At 54.5% G+C, this 18,941-nt stretch overlaps 4 protein-coding genes across 4 annotated transcripts; 2 read left to right on the top strand and 2 right to left on the bottom strand.

The window, feature by feature from the left end:
• Positions 1-104: 104 nt before the first annotated feature.
• C8A04DRAFT_34460 (60S ribosomal protein L7) lies at positions 105-1,652 on the bottom strand (the record flags this gene model as incomplete). Its single annotated transcript, XM_062782832.1, has 4 exons — positions 105-564; positions 624-790; positions 982-1,093; positions 1,642-1,652. The coding sequence occupies 4 exons, from the start codon at positions 1,650-1,652 to the stop codon at positions 105-107; spliced, it is 750 nt and encodes a 249-aa protein (XP_062640259.1).
• A 318-nt stretch (positions 1,653-1,970) lies between these two features.
• C8A04DRAFT_34459 (uncharacterized protein) lies at positions 1,971-2,753 on the top strand (the record flags this gene model as incomplete). Its single annotated transcript, XM_062782831.1, has 5 exons — positions 1,971-2,058; positions 2,117-2,139; positions 2,207-2,238; positions 2,374-2,534; positions 2,602-2,753. The coding sequence occupies 5 exons, from the start codon at positions 1,971-1,973 to the stop codon at positions 2,751-2,753; spliced, it is 456 nt and encodes a 151-aa protein (XP_062640258.1).
• A 709-nt stretch (positions 2,754-3,462) lies between these two features.
• C8A04DRAFT_34458 (eukaryotic translation initiation factor 3 subunit C) lies at positions 3,463-6,202 on the bottom strand (the record flags this gene model as incomplete). Its single annotated transcript, XM_062782830.1, has 3 exons — positions 3,463-4,725; positions 4,791-5,776; positions 5,851-6,202. 3 exons carry the CDS (start codon positions 6,200-6,202, stop codon positions 3,463-3,465), a joined length of 2,601 nt encoding a protein of 866 aa, XP_062640257.1.
• Positions 6,203-7,045: 843 nt separating this feature from the next.
• C8A04DRAFT_25077 (NUC071 domain-containing protein) lies at positions 7,046-14,266 on the top strand (the record flags this gene model as incomplete). The annotated part of the gene is made up of 2 exons (XM_062779420.1): positions 7,046-11,689; positions 11,789-14,266. The coding sequence occupies 2 exons, from the start codon at positions 7,046-7,048 to the stop codon at positions 14,264-14,266; spliced, it is 7,122 nt and encodes a 2,373-aa protein (XP_062640256.1).
• Between the last annotated feature and the right edge of the window lie 4,675 nt (positions 14,267-18,941).

The raw sequence follows: 18,941 nt of genomic DNA, 5'->3' as shown, positions 1-18,941 counted from the left end.
ACATCAAGTTCAATTCATTCCCTGTGTTAACACCAAGCGCCTATGCCACTTCCCATGACCCGAGAGACCAAAGCCGTAGAACCATTCAAACCACCCCTTTTTTTTTAGTTCATCTGGCGGATGAGGGCGTTGATGTGCTCCTCACGGTTGCCCAGATCACCACCCTCAATGAAGTGCTTGAACTTGCGGGTGCGGAAGCCGCCGTTGGGGTTGCTGAGCTTGAAAGGCCAGAGGAAGTTGGAAGCCTGCTTGAAGTTGGGCCCAACGGTGATGATCTCGTGGATCAGGTCCTCCACGCAGATGATGCCGTACTTGCCGAGGTTCTCCTCGATGATTGCGTTGTCCGTGAGGGGGATGCGCTGGCCGTTGACCTTGCCATAGCCGCGCTTGTAGACGAGCTCCTTGACGCTCTTCAGGTTGGGGTAACCGTAGGCAACCCACGGCTCGACAACCTTGATCATCTCAGAGGTCGCCTTGGTGACGCGAACGAACACACCGTTGTTGATCTGGAGAAGACGGAGGAGCTGGAGGATCTTGCGCGGCTTGGGGGGGATCTTGTTGATACTGCGAGGGGGGTTAGCATGCTAGTCACAAACAACCATGAGCCGTAGATGTTGGCTTACCCCTTAATGCGGATGACGAAAATGAGCTTGGCCTCAGCAGGGATATAGAACGAGCCATCCTGCTTGGCAGCGCGAGAGAGGCGGACCTTCTCGCGCTCAGCGTCGCGGTACTCCTTGACGTACTTCTCAGCACGCTTGAAGATAACACCGCGCTTCTCCTTGTTGGCCTGGATGGAGGCAAGGTTAGCAAATCATCGCGATTGCTAGACGAGTGCCAGGAAAAGAGATTCCCCCATAGAATTCGATCAGACCCGAAAGATGGTTAAGTTTAGCAACAGCATTGACGCTTGGTCTAGTCGCTAGGTGTTGTTGTGCATCATGTCGTTCCCGGGAAATGGCTCAAGGACAAAACACTAACCTTCTTCTGCTTCTCCTGCTCAGCAGAACGCTCAGCGCGGGCCTTCTCCTGCGACTTGCGCTTCTTCAGGAGGGTCTCAGGAACGAGAACATCGTTCTGAGTGGGGACGGACCTGCATGTTCCGATTAGTTCGTAGTCCGGCATACCGAAGTATGTGGTAGAGCGCCGGTGGAGAATTGCTGCTCAGGTGCGACATTCTCTCGTGGCTGACTCGATTGTCAATAGGTCGACTGATGGGATGCCTTTGGCGGAGTAGTCATTTCTGAGCGACTCGGGACCAAGAGCCAAGTACCATCTCGCAACACACCCTGAGCGACGCCCAAGACAATTTGCTCGCACTGGCGACCGAAACTTCCGCGTTAGACACGCGGTCTTGACGGGTCGGGCCAGGCGGCACTGAATTCAAGGGAGAAGGCATTGAAGGGCCTTCAACCCCAACACCCCGCGGCACATCTCTCAATCTGCAGACCCGTCTAATCAGGGCCTGGAGGAAAGAGGGAGAATCGCGGGAGGGATCGAGCTGGAGCGATGCCCGGTTCGCAAGACGAAGCCGGAAAAGGCATCCAGTGAGAGGACCACGCCAATCTGCAGAATCTCATATCAAGTTACACGCGACGGTACCATCAGGGATTTAAAGAATGAACGAGGAATGAGGCATACGTGGAGGCCATCTTGTTTGTTGTCGACTCGGCCGGCGGTTGCTAAAGTTGTCGTCTGCACGGTTCACGGTCAAGGAAAAGAAAATTCGCTTCAGTGGGCACAAGAAAAAGCCCGAGCGATTGGAAAACAGTGGGGCCACCATAAAATGGTATTTAGGGCTTAAGACAGAATTTCCCTCCTCAAACCCCGCTTTCTGCAGCCTCTCACCGCCAGCCACGGTAGGGCATTCTTCACCGCACCCATCCAAAATTCCCGACGGTTTCCCGCCGAGCGGAACATCTCGAAGGAACAACATTCACAAGTCCCGAAACCACTGGATCACAGTCAAGATGGCCCCCCCTAAGAGAGCCGCGCGCCCCGCGCAGGAGAACATTTCCCTGGGCCCCCAGGTCCGTGAGGGCGAGCTCGTTTTTGGCGGTAAGTTCAGCCATCCCGCCGCATTTTCGCGATCGTCGCTAATAGCTTCGATTTATAGTTGCCCGCATCTTCGCCAGCTTCGTAAGCTGCCATTCTTTCCCACAAGACTCATCTTCGCAGACGACATGCTGACCGAACTAAATTAAAGAACGACACCTTCGTCCACGTCACCGATCTCAGGTTCGTACGCTATTGAACACCCGAAATTCGATGTCAGGGAAGCGAAAGGGGAAACACTTGCCCTCCTTCCCTAGGCGGGCGATGAAGCAGAAAAAAACAAAATGGTTCTGAGGCTAACGTTCTGGGTGATTCCAGTGGCCGCGAAACCATCTGCCGTGTGACCGGCGGGATGAAGGTCAAGGCCGACCGTGACGAGTCGTCTCCCTACGCCGCCATGTTGGCTGCCCAGGATGTCGCGGCGCGCTGCAAGGAGCTCGGCATCACTGCCCTCCACATCAAGATCCGTGCTACTGGTGGTAAGTCAAGCCTGAATCTGCCCTATCTTCCGTCCCTATGGGCAATTGCTGATCGACGATTCGACAGGCAACGGTACCAAGACCCCTGGCCCTGGTGCTCAGTCGGCTCTTCGTGCCTTGGCCCGCGCTGGCATGAAGATTGGCCGCATTGAGGACGTTACCCCCACGCCCTCTGACTCTACCCGCCGCAAGGGTGGTCGCCGTGGTCGTCGTCTGTAATTGTGCAGACATGGGTACGGTGGTGGCAAATCTGGGGAGGATTTCGGTTCTCGTTTGGGCTCTTGCTATGGTGTTGACAATTACGAGGAGAACGGCCTGATAGTGCCTGGTCTCCAAATCCTGGCGTTTGTCACATGTTGCTATTTATGGCATACCTGCAGCTCCTGAAAATAGAGAATCAAGCCGGCAGCTACAGCGGTAGCCCGGAACAACGCTGCCTTGCGTCGAGGTCACCAGCAGCTCCGAGGCCATCGGTTCTTTCCCAGAAAACAATCATCACCGAGGCCTTTGTTCCCGTTGCAAGTGACACCATTGGTTAGTTACAAGTCCTCATACCTCTACGCCAGTGGAATATCGGTGAATGTGCATGTCCTTCGCGACATGATTCATCCAAATCAGCCCCAGAAGTATCAAACGAAGAGTCAAATTCTCCTGGTTTGTCCGGCACTGTAGGTATCGTGAAATGGACAACAGTAATCCACACCCTTCGGCGCCCGGAGGAAAAGGCTTCATCCACCACAACCGTTTCGTCACACTGAATAGTTTGAAAATGAAGTTCATGATTTTGCGTATTTTACCCCGCGTCTACCGTGGCGCGAAACATTAACACACCAACCGGATCAATCTCCATGCGAAACATGCCCTAGTTCCTAATGCAATAGGAAAATGAAAGTCACGCAAACCCCCATCACCCCAAGCTCATTTTGCACTACCCACGCACAGCGGCACCCAAAGCACCGCCGGTGAACTGGGTGCCACCGGCCTGTCGCTGCGCGTTACCACCAGTCCTCGCGCCGCCCCTTCCACCCCGTTGCCCACCACCCCGTTGGCCACCTTGCCTTCCGTCCTTCCTGCTGAAAGCGTTCGCCGACCCTTGAGTCCTGACCTCAAGAGTGCGCTCGTTGGTTTCGATGAGGGCGCTGGCCTTGTCTGAAAGCGCCAGGGCGAGGCTTTGTAGACGGCTGAGCTCTACACCCTTCCGGAAGATGACGGTGTTGGTGACCTGGTCGAGCGCAGCGGCGAGCTCTTCATGGCTGATCATCTTACTGACTACCGCAGCAACCTTGACCGAATCAAGCTCGAACATTGTGCTCAGGGTCTCGATAGCCAGGGTGTCGTAGAATGGAGCATAGGTGAAGAGGTACGTCCGGAGACCCTCCTCCTGGATCTGCTTAGCGAGCATCGCCTTGATCTCATCCGCACTCGGCATGAGGTCCCAGATCTTGATGCTGTGGATGAAGTTGGTGGCCTTCTTCCACTCGCCCGCTGCTAGCGCCTTAGACGCTTGCATGACGTGGTCACGGGTGTTCTCCGGAGGACCGGTGAAGATTTGCCGTTCATGATATTCGAGCATACGGCGGTATGTCTTGCTGATGACGCGCTTCTTGATATCCGGCGAAGAGCCAATCTGGGCTAGGAGCGGGATTTCGAGAAGCATGCTGCAAGTCAGGTAGACACACTCGAGCAGCTCGAGGTTAATGTGCATGTGAAACGGCAGCTGCCGTTGCTTCTCCAGACGCTCTTGCTCTGGGCTGACCTGGTTGAAACGCTGGATCATGACCCCCTGAGCAAGTAGCTCCTTCTGGCGTCCACTGCCGCAGATATCCTGCAACGTGTTCTGCGCGTCGTAGACAAGACCCTTGCGGAAAGCGCAAAGGCCGACTTGAACAAGCGTCCGGTTATACAGGATTTGTGTCGCAACATCAAAGTTGGCGATGCTTTCCTGCAAGTGAGAGGTGAGCATCATGTCACGGGCCTTGTAATAGTCATCGTGCAGAGCTAAAAAGTAGATCTGGCAGAGCATGGCGCGGGCCCTGATAATGCCCTCGCTGTTGTCAAACAGATAGTTGCATAGGACGTAGATTAGCTGCCCAGCATCCCCGGTCTGGCTTCGCGGCGTGATCACAGAATCAGCGGCACTTGAAATTTGTTTCCAGGCATTCTCCTCCAGGATCTTGACAACTTGAGACGGCTGGGAATAGTTAGCAAACGCACAAGAGAAAAGGACAAGCACACGTGCTGCTTGAAACTCCATACCTTGAAGTAGACGTGATCTAGGCGGCGTTGGATGATCCGGTTCACGCTCTCTTGGGGGATCTCTAGGGAAGCGTCCTTTCGGATGGTCTCGTAGTAGAGAAGGCCTTGGAGAATGATGTTGTACAGGGATGCCTCATCCGTCAGCCTCTCAATGTACTCGGATGTGTGAGGGTCGATGCTTTGGAGAGAGCGAGTGAGCTCATCGTCTAGGCGCTCGATGTAGGACACGATGCTTCCGGGGACCTTGATGTACTTGTCGTCCGGTCCAAGAACAGGGGTCTTCTCGTCATCGTCCCACTCCTCCGCGCCCTCGACTACCACGTGGTCCTTGTTGGTCTCAAGAATGGTGAGCAGGGCCGCTAGTTCTTTCTCGGCAGCCTTCCAGTGTTCTAGGGGCATTGAACTTGTCGTACCAGAGCCGAGGTCAAAACGTGCTGAAACAAGTGTTTGAAGAACGCGGATCTTGAGGTACGGGGTCTCGGCAACCTTGTTGAGTTCTTCCATAATCTTGATCTGTTCAGCCCGGTCGGTGTTTTTCCTGCCTCTCGACTCGACGATGGCGCGAAGGTGCTTCAGGATACCCTCGGAGGAGTACGGGACGGCCTTGCCGCGGCGGTCGACCCTCGCAAAACCACCGTCCTCATCTTCCACGGGCTCCTCGGGCGCCACTACCTCTTGGAACCGAACCCTCGAGGGTTGAGGCGCAGGGGCCTCATCCTCATCAGACTCCATGAACGCATCGCTGTCCTTCCTGAACGCATCGATTTGAGTTTGGTAATCCTTGTTGTTTTTCTTGATGCGTTGCTTGACAGCGTTAAGACCACGAGCATTTGTGGCGTTCAACTTCTTGTTCTTCGGTGTGACCTTTTGTTTCGCTAGGGTCTCGTTCAAAAAGTCCTCCAACTCGGCAATACATTTGATGTATGACTTCGGAGCCTTGCCACCATCTTGAAGCTTGACGACCTGGCGGTTCAGCTTGTCAAACTCTGGGACTGGTTAGAGAATCATGGACACCGCTGCGCTCGAACCCCTCGAATTTCAGGGCAGAGAATTGACCTACCATTAGCGATAGAACCCCAATCATCGATTTTCTGGCGGTTTTGGATCGTGGTGATTGTCGCCTCGAGTTCGTCGAATCGTTTGTCCTTGGCGCTCTTGACTTTGGTTGCACCCTCCTCGTCACTCTGTTCGCTCTCGGATGAATCTTGGTCGACAAGGAAACGGGACAGCCCTGTCTTTTTGGGACCTTCGTCTTCATCGCTCGACTCCTCCTCGTCCTCGTCCTCCTCCTCAGAGGACTCCTGCTGCTCCTGGTCCTCCTCCTCCTCTTCCTCGGAGGAAGTGTACAGCTCCTCCTCGTCGGAGCTGCTCTCAGACGAGCTATCGTCGCCGCCACGGAAAAACCGGGACATGGTGAAGGTCGAATTCGGGGTGTGGCTGAAATTCGATGCGGTTGTGGATGGATTTCGCGAAGCCCCGCGACGTGGTCCTGACGATCGGTTGGAGAAAACCAAGAGGAGGGGTCGATAATATTTTTTAGTGAATGGTGATTTTCTGGTGGGGCGATTTGGGGCTTAGCGGGTTTCGGCTACAGGCGAAAACGTTCTGGAGCCCAGCACTGTGGTTCCTACTGTCAAGCAAGATTCAAGGTCGCCTGAAGCACGGCAAAAAGGTAGCAGCATAATTAACCTGTAAAGGCCGCGGCGGACTGCGAGGGAGCCCCGTTTCCTTGTATTTTCCTTTCTGAAGGTCAGACCCCTCCTATTGTGACTCATGTTTACGCGTACCTAAAGCACCTAGGTGCTACGGAAGGAGGCGAGCAAAGACAGAGCTGCCTTAGTCAGCTGACACATCACGTGAGATACAGACCAATACGTGTATCTTTCACCTGCCGTTTCGATATCCTTATATCGGGGAAATTGACAAACGGGTCTCTCTGGACCTGCGCGCCCGCAGGCTCGCGCCACCTGCAGCGCGAGAGCTTCCCAAGATTTTTTGTATCGGCATCCGCCAAGTTTTGGCATCATCGAGGACAGTCCCCACAAACTCGCACGTTCGCCATCTCAATTTGTTAGGGGACAAACACCACCATCAAGCTATTCATGGAGGTTCTCTCCAAACATCCTCCTTTTTGATAACAAACCCGTCGCCCCGGCCGTTGCCGCGTTCGAGTATCTCTTAGCGCGACAGGGCGATTTGCTTGTTGGTGGAGAAGTTCATCGGCACTGCTGTTTAACGATTTTAATCATCTCGCGATGTCTTCGTTCCCACCGCCTCCTCCCCCTCCCGGATGGGGCCCCCCTCCACCGCCGCCGACACCACCTCCACCCGGCCCTTCCTCACTTCCTCCCCCTCCAGCCATCCCGGCACCGCCCCCGCCGGGTTACCGCCCCCCGACCGACCCTCAGATCGCAAAGTTCGCGCAAAAGAAGAAGGAATGGCTCCGCTCCCAGCGCAGTCGATTTGGAGAGAAGAGGAAGGGAGGCTTCGTGGAGACCCAAAAGGCCGACATGCCCCCGGAGCACTTGCGGAAGATCGTCAAGGACATTGGCGATGTTTCGCAGAAGAAGTACACCAGCGATAAGCGCAGCTACCTTGGCGCTCTGAAATTCATGCCGCATGCAGTCATGAAGCTTCTCGAGAACATGCCGATGCCGTGGGAATCGGCTCGGGAGGTCAGGGTGCTGTACCACGTCAACGGGTGTCTGACGCTCGTCAACGAGATACCGCGCGTCATCGAGCCAGTTTTCTTTGCCCAGTGGGCTACGATGTGGACCACAATGCGGAAGGAAAAGAGAGACAGGAGACTGTTCAAGCGCATGCGATTCCCGCCGTTCGACGACGAGGAGCCTCCTTTGTCCTGGTCGGAAAACATCGAGGACGTTGAACCACTGGAGCCTATCCAAATGGACCTCGACGAGGACGAAGAGGCCGCCGTCTACGAATGGTTTTACGACCACCAGCCGCTTCTCGACACGTCACACGTCAACGGATCGAGCTATAAGAAATGGAACCTCAATCTCCCCCAGATGGCCAACCTGTACCGCCTGAGCCGGCCGCTGGTATCCGACATCGTTGACCGGAATTACTTTTACCTTTTCGAGCTGAAGAGCTTCCTGACGGGCAAGGCGCTGAACGTGGCGCTGCCGGGTGGCCCTCGCTTTGAGCCGCTCTACAAGGATATCGACCCGAACGATGAAGATTTTGGCGAGTTCAATACCATGGACCGCATCATTTTCCGGAACCCCATTCGGACTGAGTGCCGTGTGTCGTATCCGTACCTCTACAATGCGCTTCCGCGTAGTGTGCATCTCTCCTGGCACTCCCACCCGCAGGTCGTATACCACAGGTCCGAAGGCCCCGACCTCCCTGCCTTCTACTTCGACTCAAACATCAATCCGATCTCGTCTCGTGCTGTGGCGCCGAAAAACACCACAGTCAGCCATGAGGATGAGTTGTTTGGTCCGGGAAATATTGAGGAACCAGAGGAAGAAGCATTTGAGCTCCCGGCGGGTGTCGAGCCATTCCTCGTTGATGACGACTTGTCCACCGACGACACGGCGTCGGCCATTGAGTTGTGGTGGGCACCCTTTCCCTTTGACCGCCGGTCCGGCCGCATGGTGAGAGCCCAAGATGTGCCTCTCATTAAGCACTTCTATTTGGAGCATTGCCCGCCAAAGCAGCCTGTGAAGGTCCGAGTGTCGTACCAGAAGCTGCTCAAGACCTATGTGCTCAATGAGCTACACAAAAAGAGGCCCAAGTCACTGCAAAAACAGAACCTCCTCGCAACGTTAAAACAGACCAAGTTTTTCCAGCAGACAACAATCGACTGGGTGGAAGCCGGGCTTCAAGTGTGCCGTCAAGGCTTCAACATGCTCAATTTGCTGATCCACCGCAAAAACCTGACGTATCTCCATCTCGACTATAACTTCAATCTGAAGCCTGTCAAGACCCTGACGACCAAGGAACGGAAAAAGTCGCGGTTTGGGAATGCCTTCCACCTGATGCGTGAGATCCTGCGCTTGACTAAGCTCATCGTGGACTCTCATGTCCAATACCGGTTGGGCAACATCGATGCCTTCCAACTTGCGGATGGCATCTTGTATGCGTTTAACCATGTCGGGCAACTGACTGGCATGTACCGGTACAAGTACAAGCTCATGCACCAAATCCGCTCTTGCAAGGACATCAAGCATCTGATCTACTACCGGTTCAACACTGGTTCCGTCGGTAAGGGCCCGGGTTGTGGGTTTTGGGCTCCTGCTTGGAGAGTTTGGCTATTCTTCATGCGTGGCATCATCCCGCTTCTAGAACGTTGGCTTGGCAATTTGCTCTCGCGCCAGTTCGAAGGCCGTCACAGCAAGGGTGTCGCCAAGACGGTGACGAAGCAGCGTGTCGAATCGCATTTCGACCTGGAGCTGCGTGCATCGGTTATGGCCGATCTAATGGACATGATGCCGGAAGGTATCAAACAGAACAAGGTCAACACCGTCCTCCAACATCTCTCCGAGGCCTGGAGGTGCTGGAAGAGCAACATTCCTTGGAAAGTTCCGGGTCTGCCTGCTGCCATTGAGAACATCATTCTGAGATATGTGAAGTCGAAAGCCGACTGGTGGATCTCGGTGGCACACTACAACCGCGAGCGCATCAGGAGAGGCGCTACCGTCGACAAGACCGTGGCCAAAAAGAACGTCGGTCGCCTCACCCGTTTGTGGCTCAAGGCTGAGCAGGAGAGGCAGCATAATCACATGAAGGACGGCCCGTACGTCTCGTCTGAAGAGGCCGTTGCGATTTACACCACCACCGTCCATTGGCTCGAGGCAAGAAAATTCTCACCTATTCCCTTCCCCAGCGTCTCCTACAAACACGACACTAAGATCCTCATTTTGGCTCTCGAACGGTTGCGCGAGTCGTATTCAACCAAGGGGCGGTTAAATCAGAGCCAGCGGGAGGAACTGGCCTTGATCGAGCAGGCCTACGACAGCCCAGGCACCACTCTAGAGCGGATCAAGCGCTTCCTTCTCACGCAGCGTGCATTCAAGGAGGTTGGCATCGACATGAACGACAACTACAGCACCATAAATCCAGTGTACGACATCGAGCCGATTGAGAAGATTAGTGACGCCTACCTCGACCAGTACCTTTGGTACCAGGCCGACCAACGCCATCTCTTCCCCGCCTGGATCAAACCGTCCGATTCCGAAGTTCCCCCGCTTCTGGTCTACAAGTGGGCTCAGGGCATCAACAACCTCGACAAGGTCTGGCAAACCTCGGACGGGGAGTGCAACGTCATGATCGAAACGCAGCTGTCCAAGGTCTACGAAAAGATTGAGCTTACTCTACTGAACTCTCTCTTGCGTTTAATCATGGACCACAACTTGGCTGACTACATTACGGCCAAAAACAACGTGACGTTGACATACAAGGACATGAGCCACGTCAACAGCTACGGCATGATCCGTGGTCTGCAGTTCTCGGCATTCGTATTCCAGTACTATGGCCTGATACTCGACCTCCTCCTCCTTGGTCCTCAGCGAGCCAGCGAAATTGCTGGGCCCCCGCAGAGCCCCAATGACTTCCTTCAATTTCAGGATCGCGAGACGGAAACGAGACATCCTATCCGGCTGTACACCAGATACATTGACAAGATATGGGTGTTCCTGCGCTTCACGGCCGACGAATCGCGAGATCTCATTCAACGGTTCCTGACGGAGCAACCCGATCCGAACTTTGAGAACGTCATCGGCTACAAGAGCAAGAAGTGCTGGCCCAGAGACTCGCGCATGCGGCTGATGAGGCACGATGTGAACCTTGGCAGGGCCGTCTTCTGGGATCTCAAAAACCGACTCCCGCGGTCAGTGACAACGGTTGAGTGGGAAGACACGTTTGCGAGCGTCTACAGCCGCGACAATCCCAACCTTTTATTCGCCATGTGCGGGTTTGAGGTGCGGATCCTGCCCAAGATCCGCAATCAGAACGACGAATTCCCAGTGAAAGACAGCGTGTGGTCGCTCGTGGACAACACAACGAAGGAGCGGACTGCCCACGCCTTCCTCCAGGTGACCGAGGAGGACATTCAGAAGTTCAACAACCGCATCCGCCAGATCTTGATGTCGTCCGGGTCCACGACTTTCACCAAAATTGCCAACAAGTGGAACACCGCTCTTATCGCCCTGTTTACTTACTACCGTGAGGCGGCGGTCTCAACCGTTAATTTGCTCGACACCATCGTCAAATGCGAGACCAAGATCCAGACCCGAGTCAAGATTGGCCTGAACTCCAAGATGCCCTCGCGTTTCCCACCGGCCGTGTTCTACACACCAAAGGAACTCGGTGGTCTTGGCATGATTTCAGGCTCCCACATTTTGATTCCCGCGAGCGACAAACGGTGGTCCAAACAAACCGACGTTGGCGTCACGCACTACCGTGCGGGTATGTCTCACGACGAAGAAACCCTGATCCCCAACATCTTCCGCTACATCATCCCATGGGAGGCCGAGTTCATCGACTCTCAGCGCGTCTGGACCGAGTACTCACAGAAGCGTCTCGAGGCCAACCAGCAAAACCGAAGGCTCACCCTAGAGGATTTGGAGGACAGTTGGGATCGTGGTTTGCCTCGCATCAACACTCTGTTCCAGAAGGATCGCAGCACTCTGAGCTTTGACAAGGGCTTCCGCACCCGGTCAGAGTTCAAGATCTACCAACTGATGAAGAGCAACCCGTTCTGGTGGACAAGCCAGAGGCACGATGGCAAGCTGTGGAACTTGAACGCCTACAGGACGGATGTCATCCAGGCATTAGGTGGTGTCGAAATCATCTTGGAGCATACGCTATTCAAGGCAACCGGGTTCCCGTCCTGGGAAGGTCTCTTCTGGGAAAGGGCCTCGGGTTTCGAGCAGGTCAGTCTTTCTCTTCTTTGCCCCTCTCCGTGGCCTTTACCAGGGCCACCCCCGTTTTTTTGACACTGGGCAACATGCTAACACCTCATCAACCTACAGTCCATGCAATTCAAGAAACTGACCAACGCCCAACGGTCCGGTTTGAACCAAATTCCCAACCGTCGTTTTACCCTCTGGTGGTCCCCCACAATCAACCGAGCCAACGTCTACGTGGGGTTCCAGGTGCAGCTTGACCTCACGGGTATCTTCCTGCACGGCAAGATTCCTACGTTGAAGATCTCGCTCATTCAGATCTTCCGTGCCCATTTGTGGCAGAAGATCCATGAGTCTGTGGTCATGGATCTTTGCCAGGCCTTTGACCAAGAGCTAGAGGCGTTGAGTATCGAGTCGGTACAGAAGGAAACGATTCATCCCAGAAAGTCGTACAAGATGAACAGCTCTTGTGCAGATATCCAGCTGTTTGCCAGCCACAAATGGAATGTCACCCGACCGTCACTGCTTTTCGACAACAAGGACACAATCGAAGCTACGACGACGAGCAAGTTCTGGATCGATGTGCAGCTCCGGTACGGTGATTACGACTCTCACAATATTGAGCGGTACGTCAGAGCGAAGTACCTCGATTACACCACCGACAGCATGAGTCTGTACCCATCCCCGACGGGTCTAATGATCGGCATCGATCTCGCATACAACCTTTACTCGGCGTACGGGCAGTACTTCCCCGGCTTGAAAACCCTGGTTCAGCAAACCATGACCAAAATCATGAAGGCCAACCCCGCGCTCTATGTCCTGCGTGAGCGTATCCGCAAGGGTCTGCAACTCTACGCGTCCGAGAGCAACCAAGAGTTCCTGAACTCGCAAAACTACTCGGAGCTGTTTAGTAACCAGACGCAGCTGTTCATTGACGACACCAATGTCTACCGTGTCACCATCCACAAGACCTTTGAAGGCAACTTGACGACGAAGCCTATCAACGGTGCAATCTTCATCTTCAACCCCCGGACTGGTCAGCTCTTCCTGAAGATCATTCATACCAGCGTGTGGGCGGGGCAAAAGCGTCTTGGGCAGTTAGCCAAATGGAAGACCGCCGAAGAAGTGGCGGCGTTGATTCGGTCTTTGCCCGTCGAAGAGCAGCCGAAACAGCTCATCGTCACGCGCAAGGGTCTGCTTGATCCTCTCGAAGTCAACCTCTTGGATTTCCCCAACATTTCGATTCGTGCCTCCGAACTGCAGTTGCCTTTCCAGGCTGCCATGAAGGTTGAGAAGCTTGGTGACATGATTCTGCGTGCCACGGAACCTCAGATGGTGCTCTTCAACCTCTACGACGAGTGGCTCAAGAGCATCTCCTCGTATACGGCTTTCTCCCGTCTGATCCTTATCTTGAGGGCGCTTCATGTCAACCAAGATAAGACAAAGCTTCTGCTCCGTCCCGACAAGACCGTGATCACCCAGGATCATCACATCTGGCCGTCTCTCTCAGACGATGACTGGATCAAGGTCGAAATGCAGCTCCGCGACTTGATTCTTAACGACTACGGTAAGAAGAACAACGTCAACGTATCGAGTCTGACGACGAGCGAAGTCCGCGACATCATCCTCGGTATGGAGATCTCGGCCCCTTCGCTGCAAAGGCAGCAGGCGGCCGAAATTGAGAAGCAACAACAAGAGCAGCAGCAGCTCACCGCAGTAACGACCAAGACGCAAAATGTCCACGGCGAGGAGATCATCGTCACGACGACCTCGCAGTTCGAACAGCAGACATTCGCGTCTAAGACCGAGTGGCGCACGCGCGCCATCGCCACGTCGAATTTGCGTACGCGTGCCAACAACATGTATGTGGCACCTATGGACAGCGATGTGGATGAGATCACGTACGTGATGCCCAAGAATATCCTCAAGAAGTTCATCACCATCGCCGACCTGCGCGTGCAGGTTGCCGGGTACCTGTACGGGTCCTCCCCGGCCGACAACGACCAGGTCAAAGAAATCAAGTGCATCGTCATGGTGCCCCAAATAGGTGGGCTCCGCGAGGTCCAACTGCCGCACCACCTGCCCCATCACGAGTTGCTGAAGGATCTGGAGCCGCTCGGCCTCATCCACACTCAGTCAGGAAACGAGCTGCCCTACATGTCTGCCATGGACGTGACCAAGCATGCCCGCATGGTCGACAACCACAGCACCTGGGATGAGCAGCGCACACTCACCGTTGCCGTGTCCTTCACGCCGGGCAGTGTCTCCCTCTCCGCCTGGGCGCTCACGCCGCAGGGGTACAAGTGGGGTGCAGAGAACAAGGACACGGGCAGTGACCAGCCGCAGGGCTTCTCGACGGCCATGGGCGAACGGCGGCAGCTGCTACTAAGCGACAAGTTCCGCGGTTTCTTTCTGGTGCCCGACTCGGGCAAATGGAACTACAGCTTTATGGGCAGTGCGTTTGGTGGGTTGGAGAAGAAGACAGTGCCTGTCAAGCTGGATACGCCCATGCCGTTCTACAGTGATCAGCACCGCCCGATTCACTTTGCAAGCTTCAATGAGCTAGAGGATATTTGGGTGGATAGGCAGGACAACTTTGCGTAGGTGTACAGGGGAAATGTAACCGTAGGCCCCCAGAAGCGGACAGGGCGGGTTAAGAGATTGTGGGTTGGACTCTCGATGAGTTTTTAGTGGTGTAATGTGATGGCACACGATGTATGGAGTGTATTTTGCATTTATTTGAGGCTTTTTTTCAGTTTTCTTGGGGCAAATTGCCACGCCGGGCTGCTCGGATGTGTATATGTGCTAGTTTCACCAAAAGGACATGATGTGTATCCCCGCGGATATTACTAGTTGGAGCCATGTTTTGAAGCAAGTCCATATACCCGACAAAGATCCTGCTACCGATGAAACCTAGCCCTCGATCTGTTCGCTTTCTAGAACTGGAACTTTGCAAGACCAGATGACGGCCCAGATCTGATGTGCCTCCGGCTCACGGGACGAATGACGATCACACACGGAAGCAACCAAAACGCCGGGAACCGAACTGACAGAGGTAGTGTAGGCATTCATTCATTCGGATGAGCAGACAAATTCTGCGGGCCTGTCAAGGCTGATTCAGCAGTCGCTCACGGAACGAGCGAGATTGTGTTTAATGCGTTCATGCGTTGGGTGTCGCGAGTATTTCCGCTTCGAGGAAAGTTTACCGCACGCCGATGAAGTACGCCACCACGCAACGGGGACGCCGTTAGGCGGGCCGCTGAGTGTCTAGTTTGCTTTCGGAATCCTTTCCATCGGTGAAACCACGCATCAAATGGGGGACACTTCGAACAGCCATTTTCGCCATGCATGATGAGCCGTTGCAATCTTGTGCTTGAAGTGGGGGAGCTGTGCCAAGGTTGCCTTGCAGGAGAAATCCCCGAATCAAGATCTCCCCATCGCCCTCAGTTATTTTGAACCACCCCGCTCCGGCGGCGTTTAATGGTTCGTCACGTCCTCGAATAGAGTGTAATACATAAAACAAAAGACGTTACCACAAGCCTAACCTAAAATGGAATGAGTGCAGGACAATTGAGGGGTGCGAAAACTCCAATTTGGCGTCGTTGGGCGCTTCCAGACAGCTGTCGCAAAACGCCACCGGAAGCTATCCTTAGAATTGGCGCGTGCATGATCTTTCCGTTTCTGGCATGTATGTACCCTCGTACCCTGCGCCCCAACATGCGGTGGGTTTCCGGCAAAACGGTTTATCTGGGAGGTACTTCGACGTGGATAGCAATAACAAACAGGCTCGAGAAGAGCAGTTGTAGTACGCGTCGTCTGCTAGCGCCACTGACCTCGCACCCTAACAGAGAGGAGACTTGAGAAAATGTCTGTATCTATATTGACCAGGCCCGCCAGGATAGGATGATGTGAACAGAATGAGGTTGTCAAGAGTAGTGTATGTGGGGAACAGGGTAGAGCTTTGGCCGGCGGTTCGCAAGTGGTGAGCTCCAGCTCGGGTAGTTGTGGGGTCGAGCGAGATGCCGGGGGTTTGAACAAGAAATGGTGTTGCCCGCAAGGCCACAAGACACCTTGTGATCGCAAACTTGGTGTGGCGGTCAGCCCGATCTGGAGCTAAGCGGCCCCAACTTCCCGTGGCCGAGTCAAACGCGGATCAGGAGTCTCGGGTGCTGGGCCGAAGTCCGACGTGCAATGCTGCAGCCACAGGGATGCATTCGATGTTTACGGATAGCAGGTTATCCTTTCCTTCCATTCCATCTCACAAGTCCGGCCCGAGCCGGCCAAAGCGGGAAAGGAATACAGAGGAAGCGGGTGTGGTGCAATGGTTGTTCTTTTTTTCCGTATTTGAGGAGAGAAAAGCTACCTTACGAGCCTACTTACACATTTCCGTTGAGATTCGTTAGTTACAGAGCACGAATAACTTGTGGCTTTTGTTGGCGACGACGGAACGTTGCTGCAGTCGGCAAATCGGCGTTGGACCAGGTGTGGGTCTCAGTGGGCCTTGTGCAGGTGATCAGAGACATTCTCGGAGTGGGCCATGAGACAGGTTCGATCGCTGGACGGCCCTCGTTCCTTGCTCTTCAAAACGCCACAAACACCAACGTTGCGTGTGGCTCAAAAAAAGAAGAGACTAACAGCTAACCTAGGTGCCTAGGTGCCTCACACAGTACCACCCGCGAGCGCATACACAACGCCCCCGTCGGCGGGCGTTTTGTTATCTTGCATTTCTGGAACCGAGAACCAATATCCGGGGTTGCCAACTTGACGGTCCACCACAATCCAAAAACACTTTCCCGCCCCAGGGATCAACTTCTTTCCCTCGTCTTTCGCTCCGAGCCCGAGGGCTGGCATCGCCTGCTGCTTCTAGAATGACCGAGATGATAACAATTTCACAGCTTTGCTCTCAGCCAGGGGCATAAACCAAGCTCTTATTGCAAGGTTTGAATGAAACGGCTGCCCTTCATGCGTACAGGTTCGCGCACCAGCCACAGCATTTCATATCCTTTCCTCCTCCACCGACTGCCGCGAACCCCAGCCGCCAAGCATCGCCCGCTCCGGGCTCGTTGCAACCACTCTCTCGCCTCACGCACCCTTGCCTCCAAGCTCTCCTCACAAGTGGGTTGGCAAAGAAAGTGCGTGTGGCGTGGGCAGCTCGGTGGCACGATGTATGGGGTGTGAATCAACGGTCGAGTTGGTCACCCGTGTATGTCGGTTTGCTAGTTGAACACTGGCCTAAGCAATTCTAATACCTAACCATGTTTCCAATCGCTCGCAGGCTCCCGACCAACTCGGCAAAGAGTCCGGGCCGCCCCAACAGCATTGAAAAGCAATCTTGGGATCCCCGAAATTGCAAATCGGCTTCCTGAGCCACAAATTGCAATGCGACTCCGGTCGGCCCTGCTGGCAAAACACGCGCGTCGACGATGTTTTGCTCACGTCGTGCATGAATCCCATCCAGTCGCGCGCGTGGTTGCAAGCGGCTAGGACGAACCATTGACGACGGAATCTCCCACTAGTCCTTGTTACTCAAAATTGGACGACACCGTTTGTTGCTGCTTCGGCAGTCCTCGGCTTCATGCCCTGGAGCGATCGCCCTGCGGCTGCATACGCGATACCCGACCATGGAAACATGGAAACATGTTGCTAATCACATCGCTTGGACCCCAAACCGTCATCGAGTCACAACTCCCGTTTCCCGTTCACGCACTCGCAGCACCTGAGGTCGTCGAACGAATCCGATCACACATAGCTGTGGGGTTTCCTCTGTAGAAAACCAGTTCGTGGCTCCTCTAGGCGTGTTATTATCCGGCTCATGGTCGACCGTTGAGAAGCCCAGGGGAGCTTCAGAGCCAGGTCTGGGGTACCTGTGGGTTACATTCATCACCTCGGAGAGCTCACCGCTTGCAATTTGAACACGGGCCCGCCTGGTACCATTATCCCCTGCTCGGCAATCTGGCAGCTAATCAGGTCAACCGTCCTTTGCCTTTTTTTCGAAGTGGGGAGAAACTGAGCGAGGCATCGATCTCTTTTCGTCGCTGATATAGACCACCCCGGCTCCGTTATACCTGCTTTTGGACACAACGGTGAAAACTCAGCAAGCGGCGCTCCTCGTCGCCGCCAGCCATCACTCCACAACACAACTGGCTTTCTTGGATAAGTGGCTGGGAGCCAGGGGGTGAGGGAGGAGGGGGTGTCGAGCAAAGCATGTTTCTCACCCCACAAAGCTCCTCCCACCCCCTGGCTCAACGGCTCTGATGCGGGATGGGGACTGCTCCCTGTTTCTTCTCGGCCGTCTCCCCAGCCATCCACGCCTAGCCAGGCACCCCACGTTCCCCCCTTCGATGCATCACAACGGCTTTTTTTTTCTCTCTGTCGTCGTGAGCTTGCTGGGACATCATTCCCAAGCGAAGACACTACCGCCTTCGTTCAGTACTTGCCATACATCCGTACATATATACCACAAGCGCCTCTACAAGGTCTAGCATTTCCCTCTTCAGCATCCATGGATCCTGGACACTTGATCGACAGGACGACAATACCGGAGGGTTTTCGTTACCAAGCTTAGCCGCGAGGCAAGTGCCGCGGCTGCATCTGGCGGGCTACACAGTAGGTCGGTCAGTGCTGGCAGCGGTTACCCCCAAATTCGCTGTCGTCATGCTTCAAACGCCCCCCCCCACCCTGCCCTATCTTGCATGTCGACGGCTGGTTTCATGTTGGAGTTGTCTTTCTTTTTTTTACTATTTGGCAAGTTCTGGGCCTGTAGGCTACTGGTACTCTTCAGGTGTATTGCCCTCATCGCGTAGCACCTTGACTGTTCCTGTTCTACTTTTGGTCAAATTTTCCGATGGGTAGAGGAGAAAAGCGTTGGACGTTGTTGCTGTGGATGGGGTCGCCTTCGAGGGGGGGGGGAGCGTCTTTGAAAAGTCGACGTCGTTTTTCCCTGGCCCGTCCACCCTCCCCCGTCCCTTGTTGCATCATCGCTAGGGCTGGGCCCCTGTTTCTATATCCGGCAGCGAGTCCATGGCATAAGATCCCCAAATTATGCTACCGTCATCCTTGATGAGAAGTCCCGCCACTTTTCAGGAACCATATTTTCATCCCGGGGCTTGGCAGGCTCTGATGTGCTTAAATGTGGAGTGATGCAACGGGTATTAAACCCAATTCCCACCCCCCAAACGCCCCGGGGATCCGGCTCTCCTCGTCTCGTCGAGTGGTACTAAACATCAGATGGTATAATAATATACCATGCTCGGAGTTGAGTGTTCGAAAGTCCTAACCC

The sequence above is a fragment of the Dichotomopilus funicola genome (assembly GCF_033296635.1).
Source record: "Dichotomopilus funicola strain CBS 141.50 unplaced genomic scaffold C8A04scaffold_5, whole genome shotgun sequence".
NCBI lineage: Eukaryota > Fungi > Ascomycota > Sordariomycetes > Sordariales > Chaetomiaceae > Dichotomopilus > Dichotomopilus funicola.
This window is presented reverse-complemented; position numbering and strand designations above follow the sequence as displayed.